At 42.3% G+C, this 19,786-nt stretch overlaps 1 protein-coding gene and 1 long non-coding RNA gene across 7 annotated transcripts in view; one reads left to right on the forward strand and one right to left on the reverse strand.

Annotated features, from left to right (window-relative positions):
* The window catches only part of CASKIN1 (CASK interacting protein 1), a 411,436-nt gene that overhangs the window by 378,990 nt on the left and 12,660 nt on the right, over nt 1-19,786 (forward strand). For 5 of the 6 annotated variants that reach the window (XM_063934707.1, XM_063934706.1, XM_063934709.1 and 2 more), the window contains 6 exons: nt 386-501; nt 6,879-6,948; nt 9,263-9,357; nt 14,703-14,813; nt 15,538-15,639; nt 16,293-16,431. In XM_063934707.1, the coding sequence (XP_063790777.1) occupies nt 386-501; nt 6,879-6,948; nt 9,263-9,357; nt 14,703-14,813; nt 15,538-15,639; nt 16,293-16,431 (633 nt within the window). The remainder of the gene's footprint in view (nt 1-385; nt 502-6,878; nt 6,949-9,262; nt 9,358-14,702; nt 14,814-15,537; nt 15,640-16,292; nt 16,432-19,786) is intronic. The other variant, XM_063934708.1, reaches the window with a different exon arrangement.
* Nucleotides 1-19,786, reverse strand: part of LOC134945436 (uncharacterized) — a 107,496-nt gene that overhangs the window by 61,345 nt on the left and 26,365 nt on the right. The window lies entirely within an intron of this gene.

Raw genomic sequence — 19,786 nt, forward strand, 5'->3', positions numbered from 1 at the left:
TTGTGCAACCCAAAGCAAACACATTGGGATGCCATGCTGGGTGCACTGTCACATGGAGGATTGCCTACAGTAACTCTTCCGAAGCACTAGGCTATCCTCAACCCCCTCCCCTAATAAGAATTGTGAACTGGCCATTGTGAGTGGGACTTACCTCCCAGCATTCCAGGAAAACTGGACACAGGTGCCGACTGTCAATTGGGACCGGTGAGAGGTACGCTAGCAACCTGTGCCTTAGTCTCCCATCCACATATATCCACTGATGAGCTGTATTCCTATGAATATTGGTCCAGCCCACACAACTGCTTCCTCCAACTGGTAATGGGCTTTGGTAATGGGCATACATAAAGATCTGTTTAATACAAACTTGTTCTTGCTCCCGTGTCAGGTGGTGATCGTAGCAGCATGGGCAGCACAGGAAGCGCCACCAGTGGCCGAAGCTCTGGGAGTGGTCAGAGTGCTAGCAGTGCCCACGCTATACCCGCTAACGCAGAGGGGGTCAAGGTATATAGTGTGGGGAGATCCTTTTATATCATATATAAATTGGTGACATGGAGTAAAGCCTGCCAGAAATACAGGCTAGACTTAATACTGTGAGGGAGAAATAGAGGCTAGGCTTAGTCCTGTGAGGGATAAATACAGGCTAGGCTTAGTCCTGTGAGGGAGAAATACAGGCTAGGCTTAATCCAGTGAGGGATAAATACAGGCTAGGCTTAGTCCTGTGAGGGAGAAATACAGGCTAGGCTTAATCCTGTGAGGGAGAAATACAGGCTAGGCCTAGTCCTGTGAGGGAGAAATAGAGGCTAGGCGTAATCCTGTGAGGGAGAAATAGAGGCTAGGCTGAATCACATGAGAAATATAGACTAGGCTTAATCACGTGAGGGAGAAAAACCGGCTAGGCTTAACCACGTGAGAGAGAAAAACTGGCTAGGCTTAATCATGTGTGAGAAATACAGTCTAAAATGAATCATGTGCGGGAGAAATACAGGGTAGGCTTAATCATGTGAGGGAGAAATATAGGCTAGGCTAAATCCTGTGACTGAGAAATACAGGCTAGGTTTAATGATATGAGGAAGAAATATAGGCTAGGCTAAATCCTGTGACCGAGAAATATAGGCTAGTCTTAATTATATGAGGGAGAAATACATGCTAGGCTTAATCCTGTGAGGGAGAAATAGAGGCTAGGCTGAATCACGCGAGAAATACAGACTAGGCTTAATCACGTGAGGGAGAAAAACCGGCTAGGCTTAATTACGTGAGAGAGAAAAACAGGCTAGGCTTAATCACGTGAGGGAGAAATACAGGCTAGGTTAAATCATGAGAGGGAGAAATACAGGTGAGGCTTAATCCTATGAGGGAGAAATGCAGACTAGTCTTAATCCTATGAGGTAGAAATACAGGCTAGGTTTAATCATGTGAGGGAGAAATACAGGCTAGGCTTAATCCTGTGAGAGAGAAATAGAGGCTAGGCTGAATCACGCGAGAAATACAGACTAGGCTTAATCACGTGAGGGAGAAAAACCGGCTAGGCTTAATTACGTGAGAGAGAAAAACAGGCTAGGCTTAATCACATGAGGGAGAAATACAGGCTAGGTTTAATCATGTGAGGGAGAAATACAGGCGAGGCTTAATCCTATGAGGGAGAAATACAGACTAGTCTTAATCCTATGAGGGAGAAATACAGGCTAGGTTTAATCATGTGAGGGAGAAATACAGGCTAGGCTTAATCCTTTGAAGGAGAAATACAGGCTAGGCTTAATCATGTGAGAAATACAGGCTAAAATTAATCGTGTGCGGGAGAAATACAGGGTAGGCTTAATGACGTGAGGGAGAAATATAGGCTAGGCTAAATCCTGTGACTGGGAAATACAGGCTAGGTTTAATCATATGAGGAAGAAATATAGGCTAGGCTAAATCCTGTGACCGAGAAATATAGGCTAGTCTTAATTATATGAGGGAGAAATACATGCTAGGCTTAATCCTGTGAGGTAGAAATACAGTCTAGCCTTAATCATATAAGGGAGAAATATAGGCTAGGCTTAATCCTGAGAGGGAGAAATACAGGCTATGCTTAATCCTTTGAGGGTAAAATACAGTCTAGCCTTAATCATATAAGGGAGATATACAGGCTAGGCTTAATCCTGTTAGGGAGAAATATAGACTAGGCTTAATCCTGTGAGAGAGAAATACAGGCTAGGCTTAATCCTGTGAGAGAGAAATACAGGGTAGGCGTAATCCTGAGAGGGAGAATATAGGCTAGGTTAATCCTATGAGGGAGAAATATAGGCTAGGGTAAATCATGTGAGGGAGAAATATAGGCTAGGTTAATCCTATGAGGGAGAAATATAGGCTAGGGTAAATCATGTGAGGGAGAAATATAGGCTAGGTTTAATCATATAAGGGAGAAATACAGGCTAGGCTTAATCCTGTGAGAGAAATACAGGGTAGTCTTAATCCTGTGAGAGAGGAATATAGGATAGGCTTAATCCCGTGAGATAGGAATATAGGTTAGGCTTAATCCTGTGAGAGAAATACAGGGTAGACTTAATCCTGTGAGAGAGGAATATAGGCTAGACTTAATCCTGTGAAAGAGAAATACAGGGTGGGTTTAATCCTGTGAGAGAAATACAGGGTAGTCTCAATCCTGTGAGATAGGAATATAGGTTAGGCTTAATCCTGTGAGAGAAATACAGGGTAGACTTAATCCTGTGAGAGAGGAATATAGGCTAGACTTAATCCTGTGAAAGAGAAATACAGGGTGGGTTTAATCCTGTGAGAGAGAAATACAGGGTAGTCTTAATCCTATGAGAAAAGAATATAGGCTAGGTTTAATCCTGTGAGAGAAAAATACAGGGTAGTCTTAATCCTGTGAGAAAGGAATATAGGCTAGGCTTAATCCTGTGAGAGAAATACAGGGTAGTCTTATTCCTGTGAGAGAGAAATACAGGGTAGTCTTAATCCTGTGAGAGAGAAATACAGGGTAGTCTTAATCCTGTGAGAAAGGAATATAGGCTAGGCTTAATCCTGTGAGAGAAATACAGGGTAGTCTTATTCCTGTGAGAGAGAAATACAGGGTAGTCTTAATCCTGTGAGAGAGAAATACAGGGTAGTCTTAATCCTGTGAGAAAGGAATATAGGCTAGGCTTAATCCTGAGAGAGAAATACAGGGTAGTCTTGATCCTGTGAGAGAAATACAGGGTAGTCTTAATCCTATGAGAGAGGAATATAGGCTAGGCTTAATCCTGTGAGAGAGAAATATAGGGTAGTCTTATTCCTGTGAGAGAGGAATATAGGGCAGGTTTAATCTTGTGAGGGAGAAAATGCTGCAGATTTTCACTATCTTTAACAGACCATCGTAATGCTCAGCTACAAACCCATGGGATCCCTCAGGAGTTATCCACTTATTTTCTATCTTAAATTTCTATGTAGTAGAGATTCTAAAATGATATCTAAACATTTATAGTAAAAAATCAGTTGATGAGTGGCTCTGCGTCACACAGAATAGTGTCAGACAGGTGGTTTGCGCAGACAGGTGCTTTGCACTATTTTTCCAGCTAGGAAAGTGCTAGCATTCATAGGGGCTGATTTATCAATTACTTTTATCATCCGCAATGAGTTTTAAAACTCGTTGCATATGATAAATGGAGCTCCAGCCAATCAGTTCCTAACTGTCAATGTGTTTGAAATAGGACAGTTGGGAGCTGACTGGCTGGAGCAACATTTATAATATGCAACAAGTTTTGAAACTTGTTGTAGATTATAAAACGTGTTAGACTCCGTATAATAAACGTATAAATCAACCAAGTAGTGCTCAATGTCTCCCATGGTAACAGGTAGAAGTGAATGGGTTATGCTGTTCATCCCCTATTACAGAGGTTCTCAAACTTGGTCCTCGGGGGCCCACACAGTGCATGTTTTGCAGGTAACCCAGCAGGTGCACAGGTGTATTAATTACTGACTGACACATTTTAAAAGGTCCACAGGTGGAGCTAATTATTTCACTTGCGATTCTGTGAGGAGACCTGCAAAACATGCACTGTGTGGGCCCCCGAGGACCGAGTTTGAGAACCTCTGCCCTATTACATAGCAGCCGCCAATAGTAGTTCCCCCCCTAGTTTTGTCTCTCTTGTACAATTGTACAGACAAGTCAACTAGCTCAGACTAGTGCATTTTTAATTAATATGTCACCTGACTCCGTCTGGGTCACAACTAACAGACAGGGTAGAAACAGATTTGATTTATTTTTTTAACCAGGAATCAGCAGTTCACAGCCATCTTTTTCTAATCACTTTAGTATCTGTTGAAGTACAGTATATGAATAAAACATATGTGTGGAGTTCTTTTAAGTTCAGCTCCATCTTTGACAGTTAGCTGTTTACCACCCGTATGCCGATATGGCCAGGCACCACTGACCAAAACCGACTGTTAGTCATCCGAATATGATCAAAACGTTATCACGCATGTTAGTCAATACATTGGGTAGATAGACACTAGCGGCCAGTGTGTGTAGGTGGCACAGAGTCCAGATGGAATATTTGTCGCTAAGTATGAATACAGTGCATCCGGAAAGTATTCACAGCGCGTCACTTTTTCCACATTTTGTTATGTTACAGCCTTATTCCAAAATGGAGTAAATTCATTTTTGTCCTCAAAATTCTACACACAATACCCCATAATGACAATGTGAAAAAAAGTTTTTTTGAGATTTTTGTAAATTTATTAAATAGAAAAAACTAAGAAATCACTGGTACATAAGTATTCACAGCTTTTACCATGAAGCTCAAAATTGCGCTCAGGTGCATCCTGTTTCCACTGATCATCCTTGAGATGTTCCTACAGCTTATTCGGAGCCCACCTGTGGTGAATTCAGTTGATTGGACATGATTTGGAAAGGCACACACCTGTCTGTATAAGGTCCCACACTTGTCTGAGCACAAACCAAGTATAAAGTCATAGGAATTGTCTGTAGACCTTTGAGGCAAGATTGTCTCGAGACACAAATCTAGGGAAGGGTACAGAAAAATATCTGCTGCTTTGAAGGTCCCAATGACCACAGTGGCCTCCATCATCCTTAAATAGAATACGTTCGGAACCACCAGGACTCTTCCTAGAGCTGGCCGGCCATCTAAACTGAGCGATCAGGGGAGAAGGGCCCTAGTCAGGGAGGTGACCAAGAACTCTGTCAGACATTCCTCTGTGGAGAGAGCAGAACCTTCCAGAAGGACAACCATCTCGGCAGCAATCCACAATCAGACCTGTATGGTAGAGTGGCCAGACGGAAGCCATTCCTTAGTAAAAAGCACATGGCAGCCCTCCTGGAGTTTGCCAACATGCACCTGAAGGACTCTCAGACCATGAGAAATAAAATTCTCTGGTCTGATGAGACAAAGATTGAACTATTTGGCGTGAATGCCAGTCGTCATGTTTGGAGTAAACCAGGCACTGCTCATCACCAGGCCAATACCATCCCTACAGTGAAGCATGGTGGTGGCAGCATTATGCTGTGGGAATGTTTTTCAGCGGCAGGAACTGGGAGACTAGTCAGGATAGAGGGAAAGATGAATGCCGCAATGTACAGAGACATCCTGGATGAAAATCTGCTCCAGAGCGCTCTTGACCTCAGACTGGGGTGACGGTTCATCTTTTAGCAGGACAAAGACCCTAAGCACACAGCCAAGATTGCAAAGAAGTGGCTTCAGGACAACTCTGTGAATGTCCTTGAGTGGCCCAGCCAGAGCCCAGACTTGAATCCGATTGAACATCTCTAGAGAGATCGGAAAATGGCTGTGCATCGACGATTCCCATCCAACCTGATGGAGCTTGAGGTGCTGCAAAGAGGAATGGGCGAAACGGCCCAAAGATAGGTGTGCCAAACTTGTGACATCATATTCAAAAAGACTTAATAATAATAATAATTTTATTTATATAGCGCTCTTTCTCCAATAGGACTCAAGGCGCTTAACAGATACATAGCATAATATAGTACAGAAAATAATGAAGTACAGAAAAGCTTTTCATAAAATACAGAAGCATGTAGATACTAAAGGGACATTATGGAAATGCTTGAGTAAACAGGAAAGTCTTGAGTCTACTTTTGAAGTATTCTGTAGTTGTTGCCTCTTGCACTGTGCGGGGAAGTGAGTTCCATAGAGTCGGAGCCGCACTTGAGGCTGTAATTGCTGCCAAAGGTTCATCAACAAAATATTGAGCAAAGGTTGTGAATACTTATGTACATGTGATCTCTTAGTTTTGTTTTTTGTTTTTTTTTTATATATAGATTTGCAAAAATCTCAAAATAAGTTTTTTCACATTGTCATTATTGGGTATTGTGTGTAGAATTTTGAGGGAAAAATAATAATTTATTCCATTTTGGAATAAGGCTGTAACATAACAAAATGTGGAAAAAGCGAAGCGCTGTGAATACTTTCAGGATGCACTATACCAATTGGCTAGAACGCACCCAATTTGGCCACCTATGTGGGTAGCCAAATCAGACCGAGATCCTGTCATTCAGCACTCTGGCCGGACGACATAATCAGCCTGTGTGCGACCATAATAATTAATGATTCTTTATGCTTCCACTATTTAAGGGTGATTGATTGTAATCAAAAAATTATCTTCTACTATGTTGGCCAGGATACAATTTGTGGCAGAGCATACATTGTGTGGTTTTAAAAAACCAACATATATCAGCTTTTTATTTTATTTTATGTAACATCAAACAGGTGAATTCCCGCTTCCTAAAATTATGGTACCCATGGGGGTTGAGGAAGCCATTTTAACTAGTAACATGGACATCACTTCCATATTTCTTCATCTCACATTTTTTCCTCTTTACATCCTTTTCTTTTGGTTGTGTCCTCACACCCGTTCCATTTCAGCTGCTCGCCACTGTTCTTTCCCAGAAGGCATTGGGGCAGGAGCCTGGAGACGCCTGTGAGGGCCACACAGGTGCGTGGAGCTAAAAAATCTCAGTCTTAAAAGGCAGGATTTTCATGAAAATAAACATGATGCACAATATGGAAATACAGAGCTTTTTTTAGACATCCCTTGCCCTTCTCATCTGCTTAAATGGACACACTAGTCATTGAGGCGCGAGAGTGAGGTGAGGCAGCATTAACATAAATATGGCTTAACCCCACAAAATGGCTGCTGCCAGTGTGTTAAGGCTATGGGGGTTATCCAATTACCCGCTATGCAATATCGGGAGGGAAAAGCACAAGTTTTTCTCAATTTTCCCCGATGTTTCACCAATGTTTTTTTACGTGGTATCCAATTAGATTGCCCATAAAAAAAAATATACTTTTTCGGGTGAAAACACACATGTTCAGTGAAACATGTGTGTTTTCGCCACCACAGCTCCGAAAAGCCGGCGCATATCGGGGATTTTGCTTTGCCTGCCTGAGGCAGGTAAAACAAAATCCATGATAAACCACGTGCCGGCTTATCCGAGCTAATAGGATAGCCCCTGGCATAGCAATTACCCACGTTCAGTAATCGCGGGTTGTTGGATACCTCCCAATGTGTGCACATTAATCAACCTATAACCATTTGAATTCTTTACACTTTGTTCAGTTGACAACCATAGATGTTCTATTATTTTTTTATTTTATTTTTTTATTCTTTCTTAAAGCATTAAAAAGATCTTTAATTGTTTGCTTTCTCCATTTACTGGAAGCATGTCCAACATATCAAAATGAAGGCATAATGGTCAGGCATTGTAATGGTATAAAACTGTTCCTCTTGCCCGTGCCACAGTAGAAAAATGCCTTTTTGATTTATAATACGCTGACAACCAGATATTTTTGGAAAGCAGCAATATGACTTTACAGTGTTTATTTATCAATCAGCGTTTTGCCCGTGGGATTTAAACCTGCAATCTGTTTTGGGTAAAGGCATTACACAGCGTTTTTGTAAAACCGCTGATTTATGAATAAACCCCCAAGTGTCCATTTTGGCAGCCCCTATGACAGAAGTGGATGCTTATACTCTGTATTTCTCTATCAATGCATCTATTCGTTTATTTTCAGGAGTAGTGATAGAAAATACTATATAATTACAACTGAACCTGCATTTATATACTAACACATGCATTGGAGTGACTAACTGTACTGCAAATAATCCATAATCAATGTAACGACTTGCTATTAGACTTTGATCTGTACAATATATTGATATAATTATTAACCCTCCATCTTTACTAATATAACAATGTATTTATTATTCCTGGATTTGTTTTGTTGTACAACTAGGTTTTTCCTGCCCTGCCATATTACGCCTTGCCCCCATAATTTGCCCTTTAATCCTCCATGTCACTCTTTAATCCTCCAGATTGCCCTTTAATCTTCCTTGTTACCATTTAATCCAGTACATTGGGGGTCATTCCGAGTTGTTCGCTCGCAAGCTGCTTTTAGCAGCTTTGCACACGCTAAGCCGCCGCCTACTGGGAGTGAATCTTAGCTTATCAAAATTGCGAACAAAAGATTAGCAGAATTGCGAATAGACACTTCTTAGCAGTTTCTGAGTAGCTCCAGACTTACTCGGCATCTGCGATCAGTTCAGTCAGTTTCGTTCCAGGTTTGACGTCACAAACACACCCAGCGTTCGCCCAGACACTCCTCCGTTTCTCCAGCCACTCCCGCGTTTTTCCCAGAAACGGTAGCGTTTTTTCACACACACCCATAAAACGGCAGGTTTCCGCCCAGAAACACCCACTTCCTGTCAATCACATTACGATCACCAGAACGAAGAAAAAACCTTGTAATGCCGTGAGTAAAATACCTAACTGCATAGCAAATTTACTTGGCGCAGTCGCACTGCGGGCATTGCGCATGCGCATTAGCGACTAATCGCTCCGTTGCGAGAAAAAAATACAGAGCGAACAACTCGGAATGACCCCCATTGTCTTGCATGTCTCCGTGCCAGTCTAATTCCCGGCATTGCCTTGCGTTCTGAAATATGAATCTGTATTATTTTGTGATTACCTTATCTTTTATCACAGTTCTACACTGATACGTGTAATGTGAATAAATTTGTGGGCTTTTTATCTTTAGTATTCTCTGTAGAGACAAGACTATTTTAATTACAAATGATTTGTGTCTATAGATACATTTCTTTCTCTCTCTTTCCATTATTAATTATCTTTCCTATATAGTCATTCCCTGCTGGGATTAGCAAAAACCCAGGGGCGCATGTAGTGTTGTGACTGGAGTACGTGTTTGCAACTCTGAAATATATGATCACATGTTTTGTTTGATACATGAAGGATCTTCACGACCCCAGAGCGTTGCAAGCTCTCCTTACATTGAACAGTCATATGGAGACCACCCAAAGAAAACGGAGGCTATGACGGAAGGAAAGGTAGATGACAGCGATAATTTGTTAAACTGCAATAATAACAGTTGACTGTCTTGCTGTTTGCCTCTGTCTGTCTGCAAATGCAAAATAGAGGATCTTTCTTTAACAAGTTATATGCGGCTTTTCAGTGGTATGTTATACCCCTTTCACACCGCACAAATAACCCGGTATCGGGTCAACACAGGTCAGCGTGCGGTGTGAAAGGGGTATACCCGAAATCCCGGGTCGCCTGATCCGGCAATTCAACCCGGGAATAAAGCAGTGTTATTCCCGGGTTGAATACCGGGTCAGTGGCAGCGTAAACGGGCTCCCGGGTCGAAGCGTCCCGGGACCCGTTCACTACAACAGGGAGAGGCGGCGCGGAGATGATCTAATCTCCCAGCGCCGCCTCCACCCCCGCTGCCGGCTCTGGCCCCCTTCCCGCCATGTTGCCGGGTCAGGGAAGCCAGCGGCAGCGGCCAATGCCGGATCCCACCCGGGAAGGACCCGTTTCCAATTCCCGTGTGGGATCTGGCATTGGCAGTGTGAAAGGGGTATCATTTGGCAATAAAGGCCCATATACACGGGCCAATGCGTGAGAGATGTGTGCTGAGCGAACCGCTCAGCACACATCTCTCCCGCCGCTCAGCACATCGCGATCTGTGCTCAGCGTGCGGGGGGACACGGGGGGGGGGGGGGGGGGGGGCGCTCATTTCACCCAGCGGGTGAAATGAACGACCTGCTAGATTGAGCCTGGATGCAGGCCAATCTAGCACCAGCGATAGCGATGCACGGGGCTGCGCATCGCTATCGCTGTAGGGGTACACATGGAGCGATAATGCTCAAATTCTAAGCAATCTAGTCAGATTGCTTAGAATATCGCTCCGTGAGTACCCCCCTTTATACAACTCACACAGTTTACCTTGCTTGTTTTTCTAATAAAGGCAGACAGCACACAATAATGTTAGGTTACGTTTATCTAGGTTTATGTTTAGTTAGGTTTAGTTATGTTATCTTTACTTATGTGTATGTTTAACTATGTTATGTTTGTCATGTTTATGTTTAGTTATGTTATGTTTAGTTATGTTTATGTTTAGTTATGTTATGTTTAGTTATGTTTATGTTTAGTTATGTTATGTTTAGTTATGTTTTTGTTTAATTATGTTATATTTTGGAATTTTATGTTGTATCTCAGATAACAGCCAGGCAACACAAGCTCTGCCATAGCTAATATGACTTAGGGGGTTATTTAGGTTTGTTAGCAAAACAAAAAAGCACACTAATGGGCAAAACCATGTGCACTGCAGGTGGGGCAGATGTAACATGTGCAGAGAGAGTTAGATTTGGGTGGGTTATTTTGTTTCTGTGCAGGGTAAATACTGTCTGCTTTATTTTTACACTGCAATTTAGATTTCAGTTTTGACATACCCCTCCCAAGTCTAACTTTCTCTGCACATGTTACATCTGACCCACCTGCAGTGCAGCATGGAGTGCTTTTTTGGTTTGCTAACAAACCTGAACAAGGCCCTTAATCTCTGATGGCAGCCAGGCAACACAAAATGTCTCTCTCTTTATGTCTGATAGGTTGGATAGCACAGAATGCACCACACACACACAACTACAGTATAACAACTACCACTATATAGTACCTGTGCCCCACTGCATAGCCAGATCATCCGTTAGGCAACCTAAGAATTCCCATATAGATTAGCCTAAGGATCCTAATGTGTCTCTGCTCTACCCGATCATCATCTCTGCAAATAGAAAGACAGCACATGTCCCTGAGTATTTGGTAGAGCATGCTGTACAAGAGGTTTCCCTCTTTAGGAACAAACTCCCATGACAAAAAAACAGGCTTAGGGTAGAGACTGAACCTGTTTGCCCCATCTGCACAGCAGTGTTTAGGGCTCAGGATGAGCTGCGGGAGTATCCATGTAACAGGTTTCACCTTGAAAGAGATTATTCTTATCCTCGATCGATGCATTGATCTCCCTGCTGTGACTAATGGCCACATGTAAAAGAAGACGTCTGCCTCCCCCTGTCCCCTAGACATGTCTCTGTGTTCCTGTATGGGAGGGGACCGTTCTCTGTTGCGGTTTCATGTATTTATTCTGTTTCTTACTTATTTGTTCCTCTTGCATAGGCTTATGGAGAATTGTAGGAAACGGTTCCCAGTTTAGAACCTGCTGCTGAAGCTCAATTAGAATTTAGGCCTGGTTGCTATGGTGAATGTCACTGGAGGCGGACTGAGCGAGGCAGACATCGGGTGGCATTTCCTGCTCAGTGGGGATTACACGGCACATATACAGGGAGTGCACATTGCAGCCGTAGAAATGTGATGTGTATACAGATACTTTTGCTACTGCTGGAGAGTTGTGCACAAGTCCGAAATGGATCTTCCATTTTTTATCAGTCTGTATGCTCTGTAGCCGAGCACACGCCTCTACTGGAGATCCATAGTTGTATTCTCTCAGTTGCATCTCTGTTTGATAAATAGGACCCGTAAAGTACTAACCGAGGCAGGGTAACCATGTGATGTGTTTGCACAACTTATAGGCATTGCTGAGTCGGGTACTGTGAGGGGTGTGGTCTAATTGTTGAGGCATGGCCACGCCCCCAAACAGTTGTATGTACTTATGTTTTCCAATCATATCTACACTTCGATTCAATAGGTTAAACGTACACTGGACATACAGTGCATCCGGAAAGTATTCACAGCGCTTCACTTTTTTTCCACATTTTGTTATGTTACAGCTTATTACAAAATGGAATAAATTATTTTTTCCCTCAAAATTCTACACACAATACCCAATAATGACAACATGAAAAAAGTTTTTTTGAGATTTTTGCAAATTTATTAAAAATAAAAAACTAAGTAATCACATGTACATAAGTATTCACAACCTTTGCTCTATACTTTGTTTATGCATCTTTGGCAGCAATTACCGCCTCAAGTCTTTTTGAATATGATGCCACAAGCTTGGCACACCTATCTTTGGGCAGTTTCGTCCATTCCTCTTTGCAGCACCTCTCAAACTCCATCAGGTTGGATGGGAAGCGTCGGTCTACAGCCATTTTCAGATCTCTCCAGATATGTTCAATCGGATTCAAGTCTGAGCTCTGGCTGGGACACTCAAGGACATTCACAGAGTTGTTCTGGAGCCACTCCTTTGATATCTTGGCTGTGTGCTTAGGTTCTTTGTCTTGCTGAAAGATGAACCGTCGCCCCAGTCTGAGGTCAAGAGCGCTCTGGTGTAGGTTTTCATCCAGGATGTCTCTGTACATTGCGGCATTCATCTTTCCCTCTATCCTGACTAGTCTTCCAGTTCCTGCAGCTGAAAAACATCCCCACAGCATGATGCTGCCACCACCATGCTTCACTGTAGGGATGGTATTGGCCTGGTGATGAGCTGTACCTGGTTTCCTCCAAACATGACGCCTGGTATGTACGCTAAGGAGTTCAATCTTTGTCTCATCAGACCAGAGAATTTTGTTTCTCATGGTCTGAGAGTCCTTCAGGTGCATGTTGGCAAACTCCAGGGGGGCTGCCATGTGCTTTTTACTAAGGAGTGGCTTCCATTTGGCCACTCTACCATACATGCCTGGTTGGTGGATTGCTGCCGAGATGGTTATCCTTCTTGAAGGTTCTCCTCTCTCCACAGAGGAATACTGTAGCTCTGACAGAGTGACCATCGGGTTCTTGGTCACCTCCCTTCTCCCACGATCGCTCAGTTTAGATGGCCGGCCAGCTCTAGGAAGAGTCCTGGTGGTACTGAACTTCCTCCATTTACGGATGATGGAGGCCACTGTGCTCATTGGGACCTTCAAAGCAGCAGATAGTATTCTGTACCCTTCCCCAGATTTGTGCCTCGAGACAATCCTGTCTCGGAGGTCTACAGACAAATCCTTTGACTTCATACTTAGTTTGTGCTCAGACATGCACTGTCAAGTGTGGGACATGCCTTTCCAGATCATGTCCTATCAACTGAATTTACCACAGGTGGACTCCAATTAAGCTGTAGGAACATCTCAAGGATGATCAGTGGAAACAGGATGCACCTGAGCTCAATTTTGAGCTTCATTGCAAAGGCTGTGCATACTTATGTACATGTGATTTTTTTTTATTTTTAATAAATTTGCAAAAATCACAGAAAAATGTTTTTCACGTTGTCATTATGGGGTATTGAGGGTCATTCCGACCTGTTCGCTCGCTGCGTTTTAGTGCGCCTGGCCGGGAGTTACTCCTGAAATGCAAAGGCATCGCCGCTGTGCGATGCCTTTGCACTTCTGCGAGGGGGGCCGGACTGACATGCGGGGCGGACTAGCCCCGTGCTGGGCGTCCCCCCGCATGTCAGGAAAGATGATCGTAGCTGTGCAAAATTTTGCACAGCTACGATCAACTCGGAATGACCCCCATTGTGTGTCGAATTTTGGGGAAATAAGTGAATTTATTCCATTTTGGAATAAGGCTGTAACATAACAAACAAACATGGGAAAAGTGAAGCGCTGTGAATACTTTCCGGATGCACTGTATGCTGCAATTATCTGACTCATCCGCCCGATAGCGGATTACCCAGATAATTGTAGAGAGTATGCGGATGACTGATTGGGAAATATCGCTCTATTGGGCATGCCGGATCGTTCAGCATGTTCGCCCGATGCAGTTAGATTTGGGTGGGGTGTGTTCAAACTTATAATTCAATTGCAGTGTAAAAATAAAGCAGCCAGTATTTGCCTTGCACAGAAACAATGTAACACACCCAAATCTAACTCTCTCTGCACATGTTACATCTGCCCCACCTGCAGTGCAACATGGTTTTGCCCATTAGTGTACATTTTTGGTTTGTTAACAAACTTGAATAACCCCCCATAGCTTCTTATGTTTGGTGCATTCATAATTTAGATGAAAATATCTATGACAATCATTTGCTTATTAATTGAATGACCTCAAATATCCAGTTTATTAATGACATACCTCCATAGCTCATTAATTATATAGTCCTTATATAATTAATGTCCAGCTCATTAATTAGCTCTGATTACCCATCAGTCTGTATTCAGTATTTTAAATATATTTTTGTACACATAAACATTATTATACCTACATGTACAGTTTTCCTGACCATTTTAGTCCCTGTATTATATGTCATTTTAATATTGGCTGAGGAAAGAGTATGGCAGACTCAATTCAGAATAATTATTTACAAGTATTAGCTAGATATTGTGCCCTGCAATATTTACTTAAAGTTTATTTTAAAATGTTGTCAACTAAATTTTTATAATCTGTTTCTGTAAACTATAACTGTGGACGTGCATGTTATATGCATAGATGTGTGTCGTGTACATTGATGCATGTTTTCTCCCCTTAGAGCGCAGAGGCCGTGTTCCAGTGGTTGTGCAAGTTTCAGCTCCAGCTGTATGCTCCCAACTTTATCAATTCTGGCTATGACATACCAACCATTAGTAGAATGACCCCTGAGGTGAGGAATGGCGGTATGATACCAAAATGCTGGTCAATGACAAAAAGGTGTAGTGCTGAATAAAAGATTATTTATTCAAACACATTCTTGTTCCTTAAATATAAAAATAAAAGGTGATCTTCCATAACAGGAAACCGTAAAGGCAGATACTACCTGACTTTAACTTTATCTTTATCAGATGTGCTCTGTCTTTAGGTTTTATTCAAACACATTTACGTTGCTTACATAGATAACATACAAGAAGAAACTGTAATGATAGCTATACATGCCTGCCCACCATCGCGTTTCAGGCCATACTACCTGACTTTACATTAGATGTGCTGCGTCTTTATGTTTCACTTCTTCAAATACGTTTACATTGCTTACATAGAAAAATAAATGATAATTACATACAAGAAGAAACCGTAATGACAGCTATACATGGCTGCCCACCAACGCGTTTCAGGTCACACGACATGACATTACAACAGGTGTGCAGTGTCTTTGTGTTTCATTTATTCAGACATATCCATACTGCTTATAATTTTAAAACAAACTTTTGATCATCAAGAAACTAATGACAGTTATATAGTCCTAGTACCTGATGCATTTTGAAATGCAAACATCATTGTGGGTAGTAATAATCAGGAACAATAGAGGGGATGCATGTTAATGCGCATCTGCATGTTTTTCCAGTGTCTGCTTCAGTGGTAGATGGTCCTAAAATGCTGTTGTTCTCTTTCAGGATCTCACAGCCATCGGGGTCACTAAACCAGGGCATAGGAAAAAGATCTTCTCTGAAATCAATAGCATAAACATTGGAGAATGGCTTCCGGAGTACAAACCAGTGAGTATTGCCGGAGGAAATACGTGGGTCCTAGTCAGCCTAAATATACCCACGTGAGGATACAAAGATCACATCTAAGCCTACAAGAGCATTGAGTATAATAAAATAGCACATTTTGGCAGTCACTGTACCTGTGTTTTTGGTTTATTTTTATTTTACAAATGGGGAAAAGTGGGTCCATTATGAAGCCAAAGGTCCCATAGAGTCTTAATCCACCTCTGGTTGTGTCCTTTCAATAGAAGACTGCAGAACATTGTAAAGCCATAGATATATAAATGGACACAGTGGGTAAATTGTGATTTTGGAGACATGAAGAGGTATGGGCGTTTTGTTATATGTCCAGTGTAAATCCATGTGTTTAGGAAAACAATAATTAGAATGAACCTGATGGGGCGTCGGAAGGAGCAGAGCTTAACATTAGACAGTCCGTAACCAGTTTCTGCAACTGAATGTCTTTCACATTGTGATTTAGTCCTATGAATGAATTGGTTCATATCTGCAATTGCTACCAGTTCCCTCTCACGTCGTACGCTGAAAGCATAGGCTGCATCCATGTTCCCACTGTGCCAAGTGACAAATCTCAACCTGGTCTATTAACTGCTAAATCTTTAAGGGACAGTGATATGCATCCTCCCAACGTCCTTCCCCTGCAGGCTAACCTGTCCCTTTGGCTGTCGTTGATCGGGCTCGGACAGTATTTCAAAGTGTTGGTGGAGAACGGCTATGAGAATATTGATTTCATCACAGATATCACATGGGAAGATCTACAAGAGATTGGAATCACCAAACTGGGTAAAGACAATACAGGCTAGCATGTGCAATTTACTGGATGACCCCCTATGTAGAAATTGTACTCTAGCAGCAAGATGTACCAGAATCCGAGAATGGCGGAGGTGTGGGATGCTGGCCGTTCTCTGACGTTTTTTTAAAGGAGAAAACACTTACAAGGTAAAACCATGCCTTGTAAGTGATTGCCCCTTTAAAAATCGTCCGGTTTTCGGCACCTTCGGCAATCTCGGATCCCATTACATCCCGCCATACATTTCATTTTCCTAGTGATATTCAGTACTACATGTGTAGTAGTCATTATAAAACACAGAACCTAATTTCCTATTATATTTGCATGTATAATCGCACACTAAGGGGTATATTTACTAATGTTAAATTTTGTATTCAATTTTAAGTTTGATTTAAATCGACGAATCAAATCGACATTCTTTTTTTCACAGTTCAAATCATTAATTTACTAAACATTGGATTTTGAAATTGATTTAAAAACTGAATTCGATGTTTATCGATTTGTCCATTTCAAAATCAAACATACAATCACCTATAAAATAGAATATAAAATAGAATGAAATAGAACACAAATTGACAAACACCTCCATATGTATGCCAGTTGTACAAAACATATAACATGCAGGAAGCTGCTGTGGTTCCTCCAGTTCTGTTTTGCGTACATTTCCGATGGTGGGGCACCTGCAGTGGTTTGCGTCCATCTCCGATAGTGGGGTGCCTGCACATGCCACATTCTGTGCATGTGCAGAATAGGTCCTGCATCCATTGTAAGTGATTGCCCCTTTAAAAAATCTCGGCTGGCATCCCGTACCTTCGGTGATCTCGGATTCTATTACATCTCGCCCAGTATATCAACTCAGGATCCAATATCACAGTGCCCCCCAGTGGTCAAATAGGAGAGTACTTTTGATTTGCAAATTAAAATCTATAGAAACATATACATGTCTAATGCCGGCCATACACTTGTGCGATGCCCCGTGACGCGACATCGCGGGGCATCGCACTGGCAGTTCAGGTGCGATGGTAATCACGTGATGGGCACGTCACCACCGAGTGGGAGCGGCCTCTGGCCACTCCCGGCGGGTGCCCATCGCACATCGCAGTGCGATATATCTCATGTGGGTTTAAAACCACATGCGATCGCACTGCGATGCGAGAAATATTAAGTGCAGCACATATCTTGAGACGCGATATTCGAGCGGCGTGCCGCACATCGCGTCTCAAGGTACCTAAAATGTGCATACAATCCTTCGATTTCTCTCACAGATGTGGTCGAAATCGAAGGATAGCACCGATTATCTCATAAGTGTATGGGCACCATTAATGTATTATATGTGCCAGAAAGCTAAGTGAAATACTGTTCTGCTGCAGTATAACAATAATCTTGTCCATAACAGGGATGTCACATGACTGAGAAGACATTGCGTCATCTATATTAGGGTATTTATAAAAGCTGGTTCACAGGAAAAGGTGCAACCACCCAGAGGTCACAACTCCAAACCTGAACAAACATATGTTGGATGTATGAACACAATGTCATGTGTAGATGCACTCAGCATCCTCTAGAGTGGTACATGATTTTTTGTGGATGCCAATACTGTAGATACTGTGGTATGGCAGGTCTTTTTGATATTTTGCTATTTGGCCCTATGATTGCTAGTTTAGTCACCTGCCTCAAATCACTAGTCAGTGCTTTTTGAGACTCTGCTGCCTTCAATGTTTAACTTTGTGATTTTCTGCTGCCTCCATTCCCCTCCTCGTATCATGTCACTGCCTCTGTCACATGCAGCCCTGTCCTCACTAACACATCAACCATCTCCTTATATGCTCTGTGCTGCTACTGGGTACTCTTCTGCTTCCACTATACAGTACCAGTCAAACGTTTGGACACACCTTCTCATTCTATGGTTTTTATTTATTTTAATTATTTTCTACATTGTAGATTAATACTGAATACATCAAAACTATGAAAGAACACATATGGAATTATGTTGTAAATAAAAAAAGTGTCAAACAAATCAAAATATGTTTTATATTTTAGATTCCTCAAAGTAGCCCCCTTTTGCTTTGATGACAGCTTTGCACACTCTTGGCATTCTCTCAATCAGCTTCATGAGGTAGTCTCCTGGAATGCTTTTCCAACAGTCTTGAAGGAGTTCCCAGAGGTGCTGAGCACTTGTTGGCTGCTTTTCCTTCACTCTACGGTCCAACTCATCCCAAACCATCTCAATTGGGTTTAGGTCGGGTGATTGTGGAGGTCAGGTCATCTGACGCAGCACTCCATCACTTTCCTTCAAAGGTCAGGTAACCCTTACATAGCCTGGAGGTGTGTTTGGGGTCATTGTCTTGTTGAAAAACAAATGATGGTCTCAATAAGCGCAAACCAGATGGGATGGTATGGCGCTGCAGAATGCTGCCGTAGCCATGCTGGTTAAGTGAATTTTGAATAAATCACCAGCAGTGTCACCAGAAAAGCACCCCCACACCATCACACCTCCTCCTCCATGCTTCACAGTGGGAACCACACATGCAGAAACCATCCGCTCACCTTCTCTGCGTCTCCCAAAGACACAGTGGTTGGAACCAAAAATCTCAAATTTGGACTCATCAGACCTAAGTACAGATTTCCACTGGTCTAACGTCCATTCCTTGTGTTTCTTGGCCCAAACAATTCTCTTCTTGTTGTTGTGCATCCTCAGTAGTGGCTTCTTCTCAGCAATTCGACCATGAAGGCCTGATTCACGCAGTCTCCTCTGAACAGTTGATGTTGAGATTTGTCTGCTACTTGAACTCTGTGAAGAATTTATGTGGGCTCTAATCTGAGGTGCTGTTAAGTAGTGGTTTCTGAGGCTGGTAACTCTAATGAATTTATCCTCTGCAGCAGAGGTTACTCTTGGTCTTCCTTTCCTGGGGCGGGCCTCATGAGAGCCAGTTTCATCATAGCGTTTGATGGTTTTTGCAACTGCACTTGAGGATACATTCAAAGTTCTTGAAATTTTCCGTATCAACTGACCTTCATGTGTTAAAGTAATGATGGACTGTCGTTTCTCTTTGCTGAGTTGAGTTGTTCGTGCCATAATATGGATTATAACAGTAGTCAAATAGGGGTGCCCATTGTGTACTAACCCTACCTCTGCACAACACAGCTGATGGTCTCAAACACATTAAGAAGGCAAGTAATTCCACAGATTGACTCTTGACAAGGCACACCTGTTAATATAAAACCATTCCAGGAGACTACCTCATGAAGCTGATTAAGAGAATGCCAAGAGTGTGCAAAACTCATTAAAGCAAAAGGGGGCTACTTTGAGGAATCAAAAATATAAAACATATTTTGATTTGTGTAACG

This window comes from Pseudophryne corroboree, chromosome 7 (genome assembly GCF_028390025.1).
Source record: "Pseudophryne corroboree isolate aPseCor3 chromosome 7, aPseCor3.hap2, whole genome shotgun sequence".
Lineage (NCBI taxonomy): Eukaryota > Metazoa > Chordata > Amphibia > Anura > Myobatrachidae > Pseudophryne > Pseudophryne corroboree.